The 22,792-nt window shown below is 33.0% G+C and overlaps 1 protein-coding gene across 7 annotated transcripts in view; it reads right to left on the reverse strand.

Moving 5' to 3' along the window:
* Positions 1–5,436: 5,436 nt before the first annotated feature.
* Positions 5,437–22,792, reverse strand: part of SNX2 (sorting nexin 2) — a 53,300-nt gene continuing 35,944 nt past the window's right edge. For 3 of the 7 annotated variants that reach the window (XM_081053311.1, XM_081053313.1, XM_081053312.1), the window contains 8 exons: positions 22,486–22,561; positions 21,404–21,517; positions 21,056–21,149; positions 19,303–19,508; positions 13,346–13,489; positions 12,058–12,138; positions 11,870–11,941; positions 9,578–10,076 (listed from right to left, as the gene is read on the reverse strand). In XM_081053311.1, coding sequence (XP_080909437.1) covers positions 10,026–10,076; positions 11,870–11,941; positions 12,058–12,138; positions 13,346–13,489; positions 19,303–19,508; positions 21,056–21,149; positions 21,404–21,517; positions 22,486–22,561 — 838 coding nt within the window. In that variant the 3' untranslated portion in view covers positions 9,578–10,025. Of the gene's footprint in view, positions 10,077–11,869; positions 11,942–12,057; positions 12,139–13,330; positions 13,490–19,302; positions 19,509–21,055; positions 21,150–21,403; positions 21,518–22,485; positions 22,562–22,792 lie in introns of all 7 variants that reach the window. The other 4 variants (XR_013993618.1, XM_081053310.1, XM_081053309.1 and 1 more) reach the window with 4 other exon arrangements.

A 22,792-nucleotide genomic window follows, 5' to 3' on the forward strand; every position in this document is an offset into this window, starting at 1 on the left:
TAAGCTAAAAATCAACCCGATTTACATAGTACAATACCCAAAAGGCTCAGAAACAGGGAATGGTAGGTACCTCTAGAGTGGGAGGTAGTTGGCTAAAATAACGAAGACTGAGTGAAAGCTGAGAATCAGGAAGATCCCTTAATCCCCTTCTCTACCTCCACACAACTGTGGAGGACATTTCCGTGAGAGAAGGTCAAAAAAAGAGTCTGCAGTGGAAGTTGACTGGCCCAGCTGAGGGGCATGGAAACTTTTATCAAAAAATAGTTGGAGTCTGGGGGTAAGTTGACCAAATACGTATCAAATAACGAATGCTGAAACCTTACAGAGGCTGGCAGCTACAATGTTACCTTCCAGGCAGGAAACAGAAGTATTCTCTGGGAAGTCTGACCAGCCCCAGAGGAAAAATCTAGAGATACCAATATTGGAAATTCCCTACAAACGGCCCAATGAGATCACTCTTCAGTGACACTCAAATTTGACAGGACTCAGGACTACACTCAGAGCTTCCCATCAGCTTTCAATTCCCACCGCTAATCAGGAGGCATCCAAGGACCACCAGGCATCTGAAAAAAATACATCTAACACGGAAGAAAGACCAAAATAGAAAAATAATTTTAAGGAAACAGAAACAGAGGGAAAAAAAATTAAAACGTAAACTATCACTTATATCTTCAGAGGTACAGGAAGACATTGGGTCTACGAAAAAAGAACAGGAAGCTACTTAAATATAGGAACAATCAGAAAACAAAAACCTACACTCAAAAAGTAGAACAAAACGACAGAAATGGAAAATAGGAAAGAAAAATAACAGAATGAGTCCAGGACACCCAATATCCAAAATATGTGTCTTCCAGAAGGAGAAGACAGAATATAGAAGGGAGGAAATCATGAGTGAAATAACTCAAGAAAATTTCCAGAACTGCATATCATGTTTCCACATTGGAAGCACCCACAGGATGAAAACAGGTGTATATTACAGCAAATCTTTATGAGATTTCAGAACACTGGGGATAACAGATGATGTATAGTCTTGTGGGGACAGCAGGAGAGGGGGACAGCTCATATACAAAAGATCAGAAAACAGAATGGCTTTGGAAATCTCATCAGCAACACTGGAAGCCAGAAGACAATGGAGGAATGTCTTCAGAATTCTACAGAAAACGATTTTCAACATATGCCCAGTTAAATTATTTATCAAGGGTTAAGGTAAAATAGAGTCAAAAGTATAGTTTCTGTGTATCCATTTTCAGGAACCTACTCTGAATATCCACAAAAAAATGAGGGAATAAAGAGGAAAACGGGGGATAGAGAACAAGAAACACAATCCAGGAGTTGTAGCTCCTGGTCTGTAAAGAGAACCTTCTGGATCACCACTGTACACCAGGCATACAAAGGTAACCAACCAGTCCAGACAAGAGCAACCTAACGCAAGAGGCAGACAGTCTGAGGGCTGTTTGCACATTGCTTTCTGCCACATCTTTTTAACCTAAGAAACTCCTGGAGAATATACTACACCAACACGAGAATAAACCAGAAAAAGAGGAAGGCATGAGGCCCAGGATATAGGGAATAAATCCCAATAGAAAGGTAAAGGCAGTTCCAAAGTTGAGAGCAAGGGAAATCCAAGGATCAGAGTACAACAGGCACAGAGAGAAAACAAGTCCAGAGAGAGGGCCCTAAGGAAAACAGTTGGGATGGCTAGGCTACCTGATATGAGTGGGCTTGTGGTAAAATTTACTAAGAGACTATAGGAAAACACGGGGCAAATTAGCAATAGATTTTTTTTAAAATAAAGAAAAATCAAGGCATGTTTTACCTCAGGGGGGAAAAATAGGGAAGTCTGAAAAGCCGTCATGACCAAGAGGAACAGAAGGAGACTAGAAGTAGTGTGGTATACTGGATGGCATCTCGGAACAGAAAAAGGACATTAGGTAAAAACTAAGGCGATCTGAATAGACTCCAGTAGTAATAATGCATCAATATCGGTTCATTAATTATAATAAATGTATTATGCTAATGTAAGATGTTAATAAGGTGTAGAATGTATGGGAACTATATATGTATTAACTTCACAATTTCTCGGTAAACCTAACACTGTTCTAAAAGTAATTTATTTTCTTTTTAAAGAAAGAATCTTGATTATGTTTACTCAATTTTCTGTAGTGAACAATATTTGTGTAGGCATAATAATGCAAATACTGCACACTAATTTAACCAAAAATTGTAACGTAACTGCATTAGAAGTCGGGGGGGGGGGGACATGAGTTTTTGAAGCAGATGACAGAGAAAGAGAACTCTCATTTACCATTAAAAAATGTTAAGAAGATAATGTCTAAAATTGATGATTCAAAGGATAACAGTATATGCATTTTATTTAGAAATGTGAAGGTATATAAATGGCAAAAGACAGAGGTTATCTTTGAGGAAAAGGAATGAGGAAACTGGGAACCACTGTTTTTTGTTATTTAGCCTTTCTGATGAGAGTTTAGTTTTCAATATGTGCATGTATTAATTTGATGAAATAAATATTAATTTAAAACTCAGAAGACTGAAGTTGATTTTTACTTATTGACAAGCAAATCTTTTAATACTTTGGTAAATCAAAAGGTAAATTTAGGGGATCCACAGCTATTTAGGGCTCTGGTAAAGAGCCCTAAATAGCTGTTTGCCATATTAAAGGTATTCTTTTTTTAAAAAAGTGCCAATACACTAAAAATGTCATTTCTGAAACTTAGGTTTCCTCCTTTGACCACTCCTTTCTCCTCTCCAATTCCCTCACTATCAGAAAATCTATTCTTTCACTTCATGACCACACCTACACCCCCAATTAGTGCCTGTCACCTCTCTTGCCTTCATCTCATTAGTCTTTTCAATTCTTGTTTCAAAATCCCTCTCCCTTTGACTCTGTCTCGCACCCAGCCATAATTACTAATCCTGAATGAACCCATCAATATTCTAGGTTCTGCTTTCATACGAAGAAATGTATATTTGGTTGACTTACGTAAATTCATCATTTCCAAATGCATCTGCAAGTCAGTACTCATTCATCAAGACGCCTCTTACTCATCTGTTTCTGTTTTCCAAACATGTACCATTCTTCTTTGCCCTTCAATTTTCTTTGGCTTTCCTGCTGACATCACTCCCTAATGATGGCTTGATTTTCTATTTCACCAAGAAAATAAAAGCGTTCAGGCTTTATTTCCAAATACACCTATCCTTTCCTTCCTTTTTGTTCAGAGGAAGAAAACGTCCCAAGTTCTTTCTGGGGCTTTTTCCATCTACCTGACTTCCTCACTCCGCTTCATCCCTTAGACGTTAGTGTTACCCAGGATTTTGTCCTCAGCAGGCTGATTTCATTCTATTTGTTCTCTGAAGATGCCTCGTTAACAATCATGGTTTTAAGGGATAGAGCATATTTGCATTTCCAAGTTGATGATGCAGTACCTAGTCCTGACTTCTGTTTTCATACATTTTCATATGGGATGTCCAAAGGTACCTCAGAAACAACATGCCTCTATGAACATCTTTCCCCAAACCTTCACCTCTTAGATACTATCTCAGTTAATCAGAGCAGCAATATGCTAAGTCATCAAAGTCAGAAAACTGGGCATCATCCTAGACCTCTTTCTGGTCCTTCCGATACCCAGTCCATGCTTTAGTGCCTGACTCATAGTAGAAACTGAACAAATATTTATTGGAATGAATGAATGACATTTACCCATTTTTATTTCCACTTCCCAACTCTCTCCGTGCCTACTTCCACTGCAGTGGTCAGGCCCTCACCATCACTGGCTGGGTGACTGCAACTTTATCAACTGTCATGCTCTTTTAATTCTCCATGTTTTTTCTTCGTTAGTACTTCCCTTACCCTGCAACACATTCAAGATTCTTACATGTGTTTGTGTGTACAAATAAACTTCTTTCCCTAAGCAATTGCCACATTTCTATCTTCCTGTCCCCAGGCCTCTTTATAGGTCTCTAGCTCGTTTCCTGACAAGACTCAACTAGAGGATCTTTGTAGTGGGGGTATGTTGGCTGAATAGAAACTGATTTTGACTGCAAGCACTCCTTCCCTCCAGTTCGAATTCTCCGCCCAGGGCTCCAAGAGCAGATCTCAGAGGCAAAATGTTGGCAGAGGAAATCCTTCTGTTAAGCCCACTTAGACCATAGTCAAGCATACACCCAGTTTCGAAGAAGCCCTAATGGCTGGTGAAATAAACTGCAAGTAGCACTTTGAATAGTAAACACTGCATACATAATAGCTACCATGTATTAACTAAGCACTTGCTATTGCTAAGAAATTTACAATTATCTCAAGCTCAGAAAGTTACTATTTTACAGATTAGGCAAGTAAATTTTAGAGAAACAACTTGTTCCGAGTTGATGATGTAGATTTTCAGCCAGGGTTTAAACTGGCAGGCTAGATACATAACTATTCTTACTCACTCAGCCCTCCGGGCTGTGCCATACCAGGTTCTACAAGACATCACAGGACATAGTCATTGCTTAAGAAGCATACAGACCAGTCAGGCTGTAAGACGAGACAACTATAATGCAAGATAAACATCAGAAAATACAATCTGAAAGGTGCAAAGTGTTACTCGAGTCCTACTGAAAGCAAGAGAGATTCCTGGCTTCCGTCTAATTAGGAGACTAAAACGGGTACATGGGAAGACGTGGGCTTAAAAGTTTAAAGAATGGATAGGATTTAAACAATTGCTGGTAAATACGAGGAAACGGTAACTTTAGACAAGGTAATATCGACAACAGCATCGAGCCAGGAAGGCATACACCATGCTCACAAATCGGGCATTACATGCTTAAAGCAGAAGGTGGGTGAAAGTAAGGGGTTAAGACAAGAGACAAGGGAAAGTAAAGACAAGGGTGAAAGTAAGGGGTTAAGACAAGGGATTTGAGACAAGAGTCTAGATCATTTGGACTTTATTGGGAGTCTACAGGGATCTAGTGAAATTTTCCGTGCATAGAATTACAAGTTCTTCTTTAGGAAGATGATTTTAGCAGCAGGTTGTAGAACTGGCAGAGTAAGGGCACTGAAAGAATGTGTATTTCATAGGAGACTTAAGATAGTTCTGGTACATGGGCACCAGCTCTTGACCCTGGGAGAGAAAAAGAAGAAATGAGAAGAGAATAGATTTCAGAAACAAAAGCAACTCAAGTTTGTCTTGGCAAAATAATACCTAAGCAATGTAACTGAAAAGCATTTTGCTTTATGTTTCAGTTATTAGAGGCTAGCAAATACTTTTAACTGAAATTTAGAAACTAAGTTTGGTTGATAAGCCTGCTGTCATGAATGTACACACACATTTATGTACACATACAAATACACACACACTTATACACATATATAGTAAGAACATTTAAAATAAAGATCTAGGAAATAACATAGGTTAAAATCAAGGTAACTCGAGACTTGACTATAGAAGCAATAAGAAGGCAATTTATTATTTAGTTTTATTAAATTTTGTCTGATTTTAGATTAAACAGTTACATATGTATAAATTTAAAATAGAACCTTTTTTTTCTCAAAGTACTCCCTTAAAGCAGTTTATCCCATTAACTGGCTTTAATAAAAATATAGTTTTCTGTATATTAACAAGTGGGCAGCTTCACCTTAATTGGTTTTAATTACAGTTTCCATTTCACCCAGTTAAGAAAAATACTTAAAATTACTCATTCTTTAGAGAAACGAATGTGACAAGGGAAAGGAAGATGAGCATTTTTACTTCATATGCTTTAAAAGATTAGACAGCAAGACACAACTTTCCTGTTTTGAACAATCTTCTATTCTTAGCCACTTCTGAAGCAACAGTTCAAAGAAATTCTCTGTATCCCAAAGGACTTCCTAGAATTATATATACTAATGATTAGAACAGGAATCTTAAAAAGATTACCAATACATTTTCAAGGAAGAATGTTCAGTTAACACACAGATTTAAGAGGTAAAATCAGTTCTATGATAAGGATTTAAGCTCTGGATCTGCTTCTCCGTAAAATAAGGAGGTTCTACTAGACAGATTCTAAGTCTGCTGGTAATATAGCACTCCAATTTAGCCATAGCAGATACTGAGTATCCGCTATTTGCAAAGCAGTTATAAAGTCACAAATTGTATCTGCCCTTGAGAGCAACACCTACTAGTGCTTTTTATTTAGCTTTGAAAACTTCCCCGAATTTGGGATAGTCAATAACAAACTAGCTGTGGAACTTACTTTCCATTTCCACATATGCTGTCTAAACCTGCGCTGCCCAATACCACAGACACTAGCCACACATGACAACTGATTGCTTAAATGGTGGTGGCTCGTCTAGAGATGTGATGAAAGCGTAAAATACATCAGACAATACAAAAAGCAGAATGCAAAATAACAATCATTTTTAATATATTGGGTTACATGTTACAGTATTTTAGAGCTACTGGGTTATATATTAACTGTACGTTAAAAAAATCACTTTAAAAAATTTGGCTATAGAAAACTAAAATTATACATGTGGCTCCCATTATACTGTGTTTTCCCGAAAGTAAGACCTAGCTGGACAATCAGCTCTAATGCGTCTTTTGGAGCAAAAATTAGTATAAGACCCGGTCTTATTTTACTATAAAACCGGGTTAATATAATAATATAATATAATGTAACATATTATATAATACTGGGTCTTATATTAATATATTTTTGCTCCAAAGACGCATTAGAGCTGATTGTCCGGCGAGGTCTGATTTTCGGAGAAACACAGTACTTCTATTGATCTAAACTCTAAGGACATCATCCACAGATCACCATGACATCTTTTCATGACCCTAATTACAAAGACAGAGTAATCAACAATTACTCACATCACTCTTGAAATTCCCCTCATCTTGCTATTTGTGTGTCTAGCCAACCATCTATACCTTTCTTATTATTTGAAACCACATCCTTCACTGTGGTTAGGAATTATACTTATTTGTGGATTTTGGATAAGGAATGGGATTATGATTCTATTCAGTCTTTTCTTCAATACTTTGAAAGAGAGACTGTGTCACACAGAGAGATCGCATAACACACATTTCCTGACTACAGAATATTACTGTGGAAATACCTCCGAAGTTCCCTACTCATGACTGCACTTCCTTTTCACAGGTTCATCTTCCTTCCTCACTACCAGTGACCTCCCTTCCTTTTAAACAGGATGACGTTTGCCCAGCCTATCTGTAGTCACTGTCAGTGAGTTTTTGCTGTCTCCTGGACTTGTTAATCCCGTGACTATCCATGCAGGGAGCCACAAAAAAAGTGGAATAGCCATTTAGCCTTATGACTAGTCACATGCTCTATTTAAGACAGAAAAATAGAAGTCTTTATAATTCCCTTTGACAAGAAACATTTTTTAAGGGAATATAATCTTCCTTCTCTACTCATCTGACTTCCTTCCTTTAAAGAAACCTGCTTTCGAAAAGCCATTATTTTACATTTAAAAAACATTTATGAAATAATTTGTACAAGGAACTTGTAAAACTTTACTAGAGCTGGATAATAAAAATGTTTAAAGAATAGCAACAATGAAGCAAAGGTGTATATATATGTATAAAACAAGCCAAACAGTTGAAAATAGCTCATTAAAAATACAAGCAAGAAAACTTACTATTTTATGTCTTAGAAATACTTTTACATACATTTATCTTTCTCTAGCTTTATTTTACTTTATTAATAGGATGTTTGATTAGCATTTGATTTTCTAATAGAATAGTATTTATATTTTAAACAAAGTATTTTAAAGTAGAAAGGCACTTCAGAAATCAGTTTTATACTTAGGTTTAACAGATGAGATTTAGGGATATGCTCAAAGTCATATACCTACTAAGGGACAAAAGGCAAGACTGAATACATGTATGTTATCCCTAAGTTCAGTTTGTTTCACTGTATTATGCTGCCTTAGTCCTTTTTCATCTGGTTAAAGAAAAAAATATTTAAATTCAGATCTATATAACTAAAAAATTATGTTATCAGTACTACTAATGCTTTTGTTGTATGTATTTGCAATGAAAGTATTTTAGTAATATGAATAGGAGATGTGAAGATTGATGGGTGAAGACTGGCAGATGCTGAAGAAATTAAATCCTGTGAAAATTGATAGGTGTCAGAGGCTCATATAATTTACTTGAAATTTCCAATAGAGTCCTTATCTTTTAGTAAAGGTTAAGGGGAATAAAATCTGGACTGGAGTCTGGGTCTGTTACTGTCTTCAGCTTGAGCTACACTGAAAATATTATTTTATTTGGAGGTACTAAATGTTCTAATGTTCTAACTACTGTGGAATGAAAGATTTGGACTTAAATAATTATCCTATATATAAACTGTATCTTTTGGAAATAATTATGGCTATAATCCTAGGATATCATTGTAGTGAAACTATTCCCAGTAAGCCTATATTTTGCTCAATATTAATGGGTAAGGAAGATAACGTCTGATACACATTACCATGAGTTACTTGTTTCTCAAATGTGTCTAAGTTATTCCCAATAGAAGCAACAATAGAACTATTGTTGAACTATTTCTGCTTCAGTTTCTTCTTCTTAAGAGAGCAAACATTATTTTGCATTTTCCAAGATTTTGTTTTCCTGTTCTGTATTATTAATGAATTATGTGTCACGTACTCTTCTGGGTTCTAGGGCTATGAGTAATACATACAGTAGGTTGAAAATTTCAACCAAAATAAGTGGTGGACACAAACATGCCCGAGGGCAGCTGATATATGCCCTCGGGTGCCCAGGGCATATATCAGTAATAAGGAGGTTCTACTAGACAGTATCCAGTAAACTGCTATAGAGGACTCAGTTACACATAGCATATCTTACTCCTCTGGGAGATTTAGTTGTTAAGCTTGAGAAGTGAGGTATCTTTAAGAATACATCTTAAAAAATGAAAATAACTAATGCCAGTCACAACTTAAACTTTCGCCAGTATCAAGAATTAGATAACAGCTATCAAAACAGGATACAGAACAGGTGAGAATGTTGCCAAAAACAAATTTCACTTTTCTTCAAATTTGCTTTGTCATCCTTGATTATTCATCAAATCATGGGGTATTTCATCAAATCATGGGGTATTTTAGCTTGCTACCGTTTTTTGGTCAATTATGACCACAGATGATCTACCTTTAGTTTAAAATGAAAAAAATGCAAGAAATAAATATATGTAAAGTCTTGGAATTTAAAGATAACAGATGACCAAAATTCATAAGACTTGAACAGAATCATATACATTTTTTTTCCTAATTCTTAAATTGGACACGTATAATAGGGATGAATAAAAAGACAATTATTCTCTCCTTTACTCAAGACAAGGGCATTCCCTAGAGCTGGATCAAGAGATAAATGTTCTTTGGTCTGTGATGATTTCATAAGAAAACTTAAGCTTCATTGAATTATTTAATGATGAAAAGAGTTCAGTTTTTTCTGTCAATTAAAAAAATTAACGTATCATAGCATCACCTACATACATCTAGAAAGAAAATTTCTTCCTGTTAAAAATACTTTTAAAAGATCCCTAATGTTTACATACCCAAATAATTTGTTACTAATACTTCACAAGGAATATCATTTTATTACTGTAATCACAAAATCATAATTTCTGTACAGGAATGTATAACTGAACATTAATGAATGCATTGATAATTCACTTCATAGAGGGTGAACACACTACAGAACACACTGTAAAGAAAAAAACACTAAAATTTTCTGGCCTTGCAGTGCACTTTTTTAGTGCAAGTATTTAAGACACAATAGTGTTCAATTCAGCAAAGTATTGCAGAATGTCATGCCACAGTCCACTTAATTCAAAGAAGGTCAGGACATGCAGCTTGTAATAAAATGTCACAATATGTGTATGTGTGTGGTGTGTGCGTGTGTGTACCCCACATGTAATTCATAAAACATATAGTGGTTTATTTAGATGGTTTTAAATGATTTCACTGTGGAATTCAGCATAACTGGAACAAACATCCAAGATCTTCTTAACAGGAAGTAATCTTGCTAGGCAATGGCTTTGGCTTCAGGTAGGAATGCCTCCCAGTATTTTATCAGCTGTGAATGATAAAAATATCATTACTCTTTTGTCATTTATATACATATATCCTATAAAGCATTAAAAAAAAAAATCTATCCAAATAGCTAACAGTGATTCACATTAACTAAAGTCTGGTTCTTAAAGGAATCATTTTAATTTCCTTATTTGAAGTTTGTCAATATAATTCATGTATAAATTATTTAAATTACTCCTAATTTGTTTTTGATGTAAACAATATGATTTTTAAAATACCCAAAAACTTAAGATTTTTTTTGATGTATGCAAATCTGTATATAGAAACAGATTGTTGGTGTAAATTAGATTACCTTAAATAGTAAAACTGCAATGAGCTTTTCCAATATAAACTGATAACATCTCCTAATTCAGAGGATAGTCACATTTTATGTTATTGCTAACCAAACAGAATGAGTAAAAAGGAGAAAGAAAAGAAAATATTGGGCAAGAAAGGGAAAAGAGACTGGAAAGAATTAGTTGCCAGTCTTTCATGGGTAGGTCAGAGAACAGATTGAAGTATAAACTAAAGTTACGTTTATAACAATTCCTTTAAAAACAAGTTTATACAAGTTATCATATTTTTAAAAATCCTACTTTATGAACTAAGTATTTAAAATAATAACTAAATATAATGAAGATATGTCACCATCTAATACAAAAAATTATGTAGACAAGTTTATAATCCACATATTTTAAAACTGGTGTAAGAAATCCTTCGATTCAAGACATTAAATAATTTGATTAAAATACAGAGAAAAACTCAATTTTTGTTATAGATTTTTATTTAACATAACATGAAAACCATTGTCTTCTACTTGTGGCACATACCGTATTTTGCCATGTATAATGTGCTTCCGTTTTCGGCCCAAACTTTCAGGGAAAAAAAATCTTTCGTTTTAATTTTTAAATTCAAATTTATTTGTTTACATTTAGGTACTTGTTTTTGTATTATGAAGCAATTTTAGCATTTATTTTTTAACATACTATGGTACAAGAAATTTTATGTAACAAATAATTACAAAACATAAGAACAGATAACAAGGTACGAGAAATTTTATGTAGTGGTAACAAATTTACGATACTTATACATCATAGAAGACCAAGAACTCTTTGTCGCTGCAAGTCTGTGATAAGTTCAACAAAACCGATGATCATATTCCAGATTATTTTGCATATAGATATCATTATTGATTTTTAGAGTTACACTTTTAACTCATAAGCATAAATAAAAGCATTAAAAAACACTTATGTAGACAGGAATTTGTACTACCCATGTATAACGCACATCCTTATTTTTCCCTCACAAAATTGGGCATAGAGTGCGCATTATACACAGCAAAATACAGTAATCACCAACAACCCCACATCAAATCAAATCAAAATCAAAACAATACTTAAAAAACCTTAACAATTTGTTTTTGGTTTAAGTTCTGTCTTTTATGGAAGAGAACTTACTGTAAGAATTACTCAAACAGGTTTTGATCAATAGGGAAATAAAACTTGGAAGACAGGGAAAGGGAAAAATCCAGTACATTTTTCATAGCCTAGAATTGGGAAAAGTTTATCTTGCCAAGTGTTTAGAAAGAGTAGAGGCAAAAGGAGCTGAGAGTTCCCAAATCCTTTAACTACCATTTTTAAACTTTGCTGTTATTGGTTTTCTCTATTTCATGTCTTATGACTACTTAAGTTTAAAAAGCTCATTTCATTAATTATCATCTTTAAAATGAAAAAGTATACCAAAAATAACTTCTGGAAAAAGTTTGTAAGTTGTAAGTTATAAAACAAATTAGCTTACCTGTTGTTGTGTTTGTACTAATGATTCTAAGTACTTGATAATAACAGTTTTAAAATCTTTCACTCGTTCTTTCTGTTAAAATACATGAGAAAAACTCCATTAGTACAAAACTAAATTTGATATTACCACAAAAATCATAGCAAAATGTGACTACATTGTTTAGAAAAACATGAAATTATTATACTTGCCTCAAATCTTCCCACTTCTTTTCGAATTGTTTTAGAGATCTGTTCAAAATCTCTTTCTCCTTGTTGTACTTTTGCCTCCCACTAATAAAAACAAAAATACACAAATTTTTTATTCTTGTCTGAAAAAACTTACAGAAGCAGTTATCATAACCATTCATTTAATGTAATGCCTGAAAACCCTCGAAAGCCCAATATTGACAAAGCCTAAGTTAGCAACAAACTTGTATCTAACCTTCTAGTAGTAGAGATGCAATGTCAGCTTAATTTCCATTAATATTTCATTGTCAGTTTTACTCTAGATTAGGATATTTTAGTATTTACTGAACTACAATCTCCATCACTTCATTAACTATAAGATAGATGACATGATTTTGAGTATAAAATTCACTATCAAACAATTTAGCAATGTTAGACTATAATTTTCTCATTTATTCTTTATATTGTTATTTCAAAATACATCAAGTACATTCTGTTAATTTCAAGATTGCACGTTCATCACAATTTATGTGCCCATGGAAATAATTTAAATTAGGAAAACAGTATGACAAACATTTAAAATACATTTTTGTAATGGTAAAATGTGCAGATTTAAAAAAAAGTAGGTGAATTATGGTCTACTGAAGACCTACTGGTATACATTAAATTCAGTACAAAACAACAAAACATGATTAATGACCAATGGAACAGCTAAAATAAAATAACTGAAGACTTCAGTTATGAAATGATATTTTCCCACTATGTAACCAAAATACTGGTACATACTCTTCAAAGAGCAGGTACATTTACTTTTAGTAATATAAAGGTTGTCCTACCTCTTCAATTTCCTTATTGAAGCATGGCAAAAGAAGTGTATAAATTATAATAATAAACTTTTACAAATTTACTAAAATACCATATATAATACATATATATGGGGGATAATGTTGCCTGGACAGCTAAATGTGGGACAGGTCTACCTCTAGAACTATTTTTAGACACAAAATAAGTAATTATCTGAAATCAAATTAGTCATCTCAAAAGAAATGTATAATTACTAATTAAATGTAAATTTAAATCTTTTCCTTGTATGCTTCTTTATCCATTCCATAATCATGTGAAAGTAATGAAGGGCTCTGGATATTTTAATGAAGATCAAAATGTTAAAGTAATTGTAACACAGTTCACAAAATTATGGAAAAATAGCTACGTGTTAAATGGCTCAGAAAAAAATTTATGAAAAATTATGCATATATGAATGACTCATGGAAATTTTGAGTAAAGAGATAAATAAAGCATTTTGATTAATCACCTCTCTTATTTCATTTTTAGCTTGCTGTATTTTATCTGGTTTGTTAGCAAGCATCATTTTTGCCTCAGTTTCACGTTTTTTGAGCAAAGTAATTTGAGCATCTTCCCATTTCTGCCAGCACTTCATTCGATGGTCAAATACACCCTATAAGTGAATGACATAATGCTATTAAGTGACAGTTAACACTGAAATACTTTCATAATACTAGAAGTGCTGTAATACTGAAAACAATAAAACCCAATATTTGAATTCTATTCTAAAATATTTACATACTGAAAATAAACATGCCAATATCAAAGAAAATAAATTTCTATATTCTTTTGCTTAAAAACAAAAATCCTGGTGATTGGATGAAATATAAGAGCTCAAAATTAAAACAAACAAAAAAACCAAAAAAAATTATATACAAAATCCATTTAGGGTTTTAAATGTGGCGTACAGCATGATTTCTAATAGTTTTATGCTTTCAAGAAAGATTTCTTCAATAGGAAAATGCTGGTGTCATATTTACATTGGAAGTTTTCCTACTAAATAATATCAAAAGTAACTAAGTGTTGGAAACATGCCAGAAATTGAAAAAAGAAAATGAGAAAAAACTCATAAGATAACAGGAAGTAAAAATGTGATAAGATTATCAAAAGCAAATTAAAGGCAAAGCAATTAAAAAGGGTATAATAAAACAAAACAAAAACAAAGAGAGTCCTACACAAGATGAAAAGAGCAAATGAATATACATATATATCTAGTACATATAACTAAATGAAGAAACAGACAAAAGACTAACAGAACAAGTCAACCAAGTCCTCCATTTCTTTTCAAGGGATTTGGCAGGGCAAGACCAAGTTGAGTGCAGGAAAGAAATGAAATATGGACGTGAGAGAGTAATTAGAAGTCTCATGAAAAAAACTAATGGATAGGATGAGAGAATACAATAATAATCCCTTTCTAGCTTGATGGTGGGCATATATTCATATTATATTAGTATTTACTAATTGAACAAATGAAGCAAGTATTAATAAACTAGGTAAACCAGAAAGCATTATATCAGTTATTTTCATTTACTCCAAATAAAGAGGGTTTTGGATCAAGAAGCAATAAATAAACACATGTTGTCATAGGGACCTGCTGAAGAGGAAAGTATGTAAATAGTGTACTTAACAAATGTAGGCTTTAGAACAAATCAAAGTTGGATTCAAATACTAGCTTTGTAGTATATGATCTCGGGTAAATTCATTTAATTTTCATAAGTCATATCCTCCCAAATACAAAAGGGGGAAAATGAGCTCTGTATTTGTGGATTAGAAAATAAAAAGTATGTAGCACAGTGTCTTAACCTAGTGGATGCTTAGTAATTAGAAGGTACTACTATGAATTACTTCTAAATAACATACACAAATAAATGTAGTTGATTGGCTCAACATTTCTACTGAAAGTACAAATAATAATAACTTAGTAATATGAAAAAATTGGATTGCAATTATATCATACAGCATATTTTTAAAATGTGGGCAAGAACATTAAAACTCCAAATCAACCAGAAACCAAAGTATTTTTCCCCAAAGAGTTTGTATTTTAAATTAAGCAGGACAACGGGCATCCTTGGCAAACTGAAAAGTCAAAGCACCCTATCTATGGGTATATAAATCAACTTTCCTAGATTTAATTTGTCATCTCATATCATTTCTCTTCTCACGTTAGTAAGTGCATCTTACTATCCCTTTTGTCTGTTTTCTTATGTTTAGGAGACCACATTTTCCTTAAAATACTTCTTATTATGAATTAATTTTGCTTCAGCCAAATTAATTTTGGCCAAAATTTAAAAAGTAATAAATCTAACACAGATTCAGAAAAAATCACTATCATTTAAAACAAACAATTCTTACCCCTTACCCCCTATGCATACACAAACACAAAACCAAAAAGTAATTCAAGATTTTAGGCTTAGTTCCCCCTTTCTTTTTTTTTTTTTTAGTTCCCCCTTTCTTTAGGGGAACAGGGTCATATCAGCTCTTCATTTATAAATTCCTCTGTTCAATAAAAATGATTACTTAAAATATGTACCAGTACAGGGCAAAAGCTAACCAAAATGCCCTTTAATTTCAATATTTGCTTAAAATTTTAGTATGTATCAACTGGTATTTTTAGTGATATACCAGTTTACACTAATTTGGTCCCTGATCAATTTATTATCTCATAATATTCCAGAACCATCCTTGTGGTATAAATGTGGGAGCTATGGTAAAGGTTAAATTACTAAAGTCAGGTCATTTTACTTTATTTCTTTTAATTTATTTTTTTAAAAGGAATTTTTTTTTTTTTAATTGGGGAAGGGGAACAGAACTTTATTGGGGAACAGTGTGTACTTCCAGGACTCTTTCCAAGTCAAGTCGTTGTCCTTTCAATCTTGGTTGTGGAGGGCGCAGCTCAGCTCCAGGTCCAGTTGCCACTGTTAGTTGCAGGGGGCGCAGCCCACCACCCCTTGCAGGAGTCAAATCGGTAACCTTGTGGTTGAGAACCCACTGGCCCATGTGGGAATCGAACCAGTAGCCTTCAGCATTAGGAGCACGGAGCTCCAACCACCTGAGCCACCGGGCAAGGCCCAAGTCAGGTCATTTTAGGAAAAAAAAATTAATCTTAAGTCTGTAAGAATTAACTTTTTCTCCATTTGTTTTCCTACCCTTGTGATACTAGAAAATAAAAAAAGAACCAGAACCATACTTGATCTTCTAAAAATGCTATCTTAAAAATCAATGAAATCATAAAAGTGTTTGCCTTTGTATGTCAAGATAACCCATTCTAGTGGAACCAGCCTTTTCTATGAGAGAGAGAGAGAGAGAGAGAGAGAGAGAGAGAGATTTACACTGACAATCCACTTTGGATCTCCATCCCCCCACCAATTTACGGTACACATTTACATGCAAGCTGGTCTAGGCTAGACAAGGCTGCAGCTATGGTGCAGTTTTCCTGGCTTAGAAAATCTGACACTGGAATTTTAATTTAATTAACACCATATTCCAATTCTGTGCATCTGAAAAGGAGAATGCTGGCCAGGTTCCTGGAATCCTGAAAGGATGCTGATTACATACAGCCAAACAATGAAGCTTCAAAAATCCTTGGGGGAACCCATCTATTGTTTTTTGTTTTTTAAATATTTGATGTATTTTATAAATGTGGATTCCCTGTAAGACTTCTTAATGCAAAGTTTTAGTGCTAAAAACATTGGAAAGCATTACCGTCAATCCCCGACCCTACTCTAATGGTTCACAGAAGGCCAATACATGAGAACACAGGCAACGAGTTTCCTGGAAATAAGACCAGGCCTAGGCCATATTTTGAGTGGGTAAAATTTATCTCTCTTTAGGGCCCCAATATCTGATGTTCTTAGCTTCCCATTTTGGCTCTATACTTTAATTTCCAAAGTACTCCTAGTTTCAAAATTATTATCAGAAAAGTAATCTTAATATTGATAAATAAAAGGCTAAGGAGTATTAAACAAGTAAGATAAAACACAAAAGAAAACTGGACAAAGGACATGATATAGTTCATTAAAGAGAAATGCAATGGCTTATCATTTGTAAAGATGTTTAAATTCACACTAACTAAAGAAATTAAAACATATACAAAAAAAATACCTTCATCAGTGGATGGAAGAAGAAGGAACACATGTTGATGGGAGTACAAAGAAGCATAACCTCTCTGAGCAGTAGTAATATGGCAATGTTTACTGAAACTCAGATATCCTATAGCCAAGCAATTCTACTTATAGGAATTTTATATCCAAAGAGTTATTATCAAAATATTTGATATTTAAAATTGGACTAGTTCAAAGTACAGCTATATGTTATATGGAATATTATGCAACCAGTAAAAAGAATGTTACGTGCTGATAGAGAGACCTCTCTAAAATGGAGTGGGTGAAAAAAGCAAGTCAAGAACGGCACATACAGTATGCTCCTTTTTGAAAGAAGGAAGAGATTGAGGGGGAGAGACAGAATTAGCTCCATATATGCCGGAGGGTGCTAAAAAATGTATATATATGACTTATGTTCATCTTTTGTGATTGGTTTATATTATTACAATTTTAATACAGTTTTTTCCTTTCTTAAAATGTATATACATTTTTTTGGCCATATATATTTCTGTAAAATAAAAACACATTAGAATCTAACAGCATTTGACTGAGGGAAGAGAGACTAGAGATCTTAGGTAGAAAATAATTATGTGCTTGTATTACTTTTAAAAATACAAATGAATTAGTTTTAAATAAAAAACAAACCAAAAATAAAGACCACAAAAATCACCTGTCACCCTATTCCATAATTTCTCAACTCCTTTGTGCACGGTTGACCTGAACTAGGTTTCAGTAGAAAACCAACGTGAAAGAGCTTAATTTACCTCAAGTGTAACTTGACCATAGCTCTTTAACAATGAATTAGTCAATGAATCACTTATTCAGTATTCCCCAGTGTGTTGCACATATGTTAAAATATATTAAATGGAAAATGATTCCTGTTCATATGAATTTGGAAGTCTCTAGATCAAAGTTAAATGGTTTATTTTTACTCCTAGACAGTTCTAAGTCTTTTACACGCACTCTGAATGTACGAGAGGGATATTGTATACATTATCTTCCAAACTCAGTTGACTGTGGTAGGTGTCAGTGTTCTATAGAACATATTTTGGGAAATATGAATATAACAGTAATTTCACAGAAAAGTAAAAATACAGCAAAATTTAGGCTGTATGAGGAAAGCTGTTTTTTGAAGGAATCAACATTCATTTACACAGACAGGCCATCACTGCCAGGGAGGGAGTCTTTTCCCAGGTTAGCTCTTTGTAGTAGGTACCCCTTCTCACAGACACTGTCCAGCTTCCCTTTTCAGATCCACAGGTTTTTTGAAGGTTTAATGTTTTATTTATTTATTTTACAACAGCTGTCATGCTACTGGGAACTCTGAAATTGAGGCAAGTCGTGGCAGATAAAAAGGAACCATTATCTGTAAACTGCATTTATGTATATGGTAAGTTACCTGTATATAAAATGAAGTATACTCTTATAACTGCTATCTATATTAACATATCTAAATAACTGAAAAGAAAAATTAACCACAAAGAATATAAAGAGTAACATCTAAGAGTAAATACAAGTAAACTTGTATAAACTTGTAAAGTATAAACTTGTAAACTTGCTAATTTTACCAAATCTAAGATTCCCAGTTCCCCTCACCCTATGATAACTGATGTTCATAACAATAATTCAAAAACAAGATCTTAAAGTGTCTTCTGAAACATAAGACAGGAAAAAAAAGGATCATTCAGTTAAGTTTAATTGTCTGAACATTGGAGATATCTGTAGAATATTAATTTTCATTACTAAACTGGATTACTTTTCCAACTATTTAGAAATTGAAGAACGTTCATCCTTGTATCATTACCATTAGGTACACCATTTATTATTTAATCCAGTGCCATCCCATCTATACATACATGGTGACTGCACATTTTGGAAAATACACAGAACGTTTGCAGTCAAAATTCATGCTAAAGTCATCATTAAACACATTCAAACAACAATTAGTTCTGGTTTTGTCCTGTTTCTTATTATAGCTTTACTAATGATAATAAAATCTAGCGGGTGGTTTCAGTTCATGCTAGAATGAGCAAACAAATGCTACCAGTTAGTTGTAAACTTGTATATGTAAATACTAGTAAATGTATTTTATCTTATTTGGCATTCGTCACACGTCTTAAAAATATCAGTTTTGCTTATTGTATTGTCCATGTCATAGGAGGAAAAAAGTAAAGCTATTAATAATTATCTGGAAGCCACTTTAGAAGCACTAGTTATAGTATGGAATTTACACACTTAAATACATGTCTAATAGGAAACCAAATTCTTCTACAAGCAAACCACTGAACTGAGAAGAATTCAAGGAAGATTGCAAAATAAGGCTTACTTTCACTGCAGCAATAAGACGAATGTAGTCACTAAGTAGTTCTGAAAACATATAAAAGTCAGCAAAAGCTTGTTCTTGATGTAACTGGTCTATCTTCTCCTCAACCTCTGCAAGCTGAGACAAAGCTCTAGATAAAGCAGTATGATCCTCAGAATTACCTAACATGGCAGCACTTTTAGCAAAGGCAGCAGTGTTGGCTGAAAGTTCTGAAATAGAAAAGTATTCACTTTTAATGTTCACTAGTAAAGTTGTAAAATATTGCATTGATATTTTTACCTTCTCTCTAAACTTTATCTATTCACAAATTACTCAAATAATATTTTTAATTAACAGAAAACAACCAGTCATTAAAATGTCTTGCGAATAAATGCCAACTGCTCAAAGTTCTACTGAAAGTTAAGAAGAACCTTTGCCTATATTCCCAGAAGATGAACTATCTTTAGTAATTTAATACAATAATCTGCATCCCCCTTAACTCTTTCACTGTTAACTGATTTCAAGTTTTTTTTCAAAATGTGTCAGAAAGCCACAAAAAACAAGAAGTTGATATTTTGACTATTTTATGCATTTAATAATGACAATCTGAGCTACTCTGTATATAAATGACATTATTTTTATGTATAAATTTTGGATATATTCATTTGGATATATCTGACTGATGTGGCAAAAGGGTTAAAGTGCTTATTCTATTCCTAAAAGAAAGGAAGGGAGGAAGAAAGAAAGGAAGGAAGGAAACAAGGAAGAAAAAGAAATATACTTTTAATATTGAAAGCATTGGAACATTTACTATTGATTTAAACTACTTGGCCTTTAAACATTTATTTGTCATCGAAAACAAGTCTATAATTTTTAAGAGCTTATTTAGTTAAAAGGAAGAAAGCAAGGTAAAACTACATATAATTCACATAAATCTTAATTTTCTTTGTATGCAACAATGCTTAATGAAATATTAAGAAGTTCTAAAAAGATGTTTGAAGACGATCAGTTTAGATACATCAAATAAAGAAAAATAGATGCTCATGGGCTGGATACTGTCAATGACACAATTGCGTTGCCTGGAATTCCTGTCGCTCTGCATCATGTAAAGTGCTCTAAAAGAACCTTACAGCCCATTCCCTAAGAGATACAATCCAAACTGTTACAAATTACTTTCAATAATAAATGTATTAGTAGATTTCTTTAAGTATTTTATTGAAATGTATTGCTCTTATGGCACATACTGAATTACTTAAGTATTTTAGAAACCTGGTATTAAAAGCCCTTTTTACAAATAAAACCAAAAAAAAACCCAAAACAACAAAAAACACGTGATATGTAAATAGTGATTCAAAAATGAAAAAAATACTTCAGAGTTTTCTAGAAAATATAGGTACAAAACAAATATTTTAAAGAAAAATTTCAAATATCAACTTTTGAATCTCATATTTATTATAATCAAAATTACTAAGACACATTCACTCATTAAATTGTAAATATGTTTAACCAAGAGTTAATCAAGTGAGTAAGCTTAATGCAAAATTCAAAATATATTTTTATAAGATCAGGATTTTTCTACTCATATACTAGAAGTTAGATTAAATTAGAACAAAAAACATTGAAATAGAAAATTGAAAAACAAAGTTGAAATAGAAAACATTCTCTTAAACTATTTCTCCCTTCTGTAATAACTTCAAAATACTCATTTTGATGAATTTATATAATAGGTTTAAATTAACCCATGTTGTTAAATACATAAATAACAAGGCACACAGACCTTTTCTATGACAGACCAAAGCTTCAACACTGGCATGAAGTTTCCTAAGTTGCTGATCCAGATTTTCAAATTGCTGCTGCTTTTCTTCAAACCACTAAGAAAAAAAATGAAAAATGGAGCTAATTTAGCCAGAACAAACCACTGTAAATTAGGTTACCAATAGCAAGCTACACTCCTTGTTTTAAAGCAACAAATTAACCATGTATAACCATGGTGGTGAACTGACGTGGCTGAGAACTAAACTCAATAAGCAAATTAATATCCTATTTTCTACTTGTAAAGCTTTAAAATGCAATTGTTGGGCTCATTAATTCATCTCATTATTCAAGTCGAAAAATCAGCTCTTACTGCATCCGATTCATTCATCTTGATTGTCATTTTGTTGACAGCGTCCGCAGCCTTGTTCACCATCCTCAATATTCCTGCTCCACTCAGAGCCTGTGTATTAACTGCTCTAGGCAGCTGGAATTGAATGACAAATAAGGGCAAACAAACCGGTTAAAAGCCTGAAGGTTTAACTGGGCACAAAAGGGACTGTCTCCCCCCACACTCCACAAAAAAAAAAGAAAAAAAAAAAAGGAAAAAAAAGGAGGTTGTATTTTCTTCATTCTCATACATTTCAATAGTAAGATCTAATTTCTCAAACACACTACTTGTACAATCTCAAAGGAAAACTTAAAAAATAGACTTTCCATTTGTTTTCTTCTGCACGTTTACATTTAGATGGAACAACAGTCTGTTTGTCAAAATATGTTAATTTCCAAGTACCTTAACACTGGCCACCTGTTTGATAGCAGAAATAAACTTTATAAAAAGAGAAGCAGAAAGTCTTGAGAAAAAAATCCCTATGTTCAGTTAGGACTGTGTGATTTTGATTTTTAAAAAATTCTGGGATTCAAATAAATTTTTACAAGATTTCAACTGGTAGCAATTAGAATGCTAAACTGCTTAAGAGCCCAAAATGTGCCAAACATCTTGAATATAAAGACAGCACGGTTATTATAATTTAAGCTCTTTCGAGTCACAAATTTGCATTTCAAAATCTTAACAGGAACATTACAATGTAGACACACACACATTCAACTATCTTTAAAATGAGTTCTAAATAATCTGATTTGAACATGATGCGTAAGGAACAATTTTGGGCACTCAGAATTAGACTCCATAAGCCATTTTTTAAAAATCTGGTTTTAAATTTTCAAGAAAGGACTGATCATCCCATAATTATCAATGCAAAGAAGGTATTTTGCTAGTACTTTTGTTAAGTAATTAAAGCACTATTGGTAAGCAAAAAAAAAAAAAAAAATCATTGCTTTATCCCATCTATTAATCCAATTATTTATAAGCATCTCTATTCTTATGTAATTACACTGAAAAATATAAATACCGAGAACACTCATAAACAAAAATTTAAATTAGAAATAACAGACCTCTGAACTTTCCAAGAACTGCCTTAAGTCAGGATCCTGAAGTAAAGTTGGATGCTTCACTGTTCTCTGAAGATACCTAGGTTTAATAAAATTGCTCCTTTAGTTATTGGTAACATCTTATTTTAAATCCTATTTTCAACAAATTAAAAACTAGGTAAAAATATTTCCTCGAGTGTCTCCTATCATATCAGTCTGCCTTTAATTATTTAGAATCTTACAGCAATGTAATGATTAAAAATTTTTGTTCATCTTTTGAAAATTCATATTTATGTATAAAGAGACATGGCAGGGGATGAGAGTGAAAATG

Source organism: Rhinolophus hipposideros, assembly GCF_964194185.1.
Source record: "Rhinolophus hipposideros genome assembly, chromosome: 7".
Lineage (NCBI taxonomy): Eukaryota > Metazoa > Chordata > Mammalia > Chiroptera > Rhinolophidae > Rhinolophus > Rhinolophus hipposideros.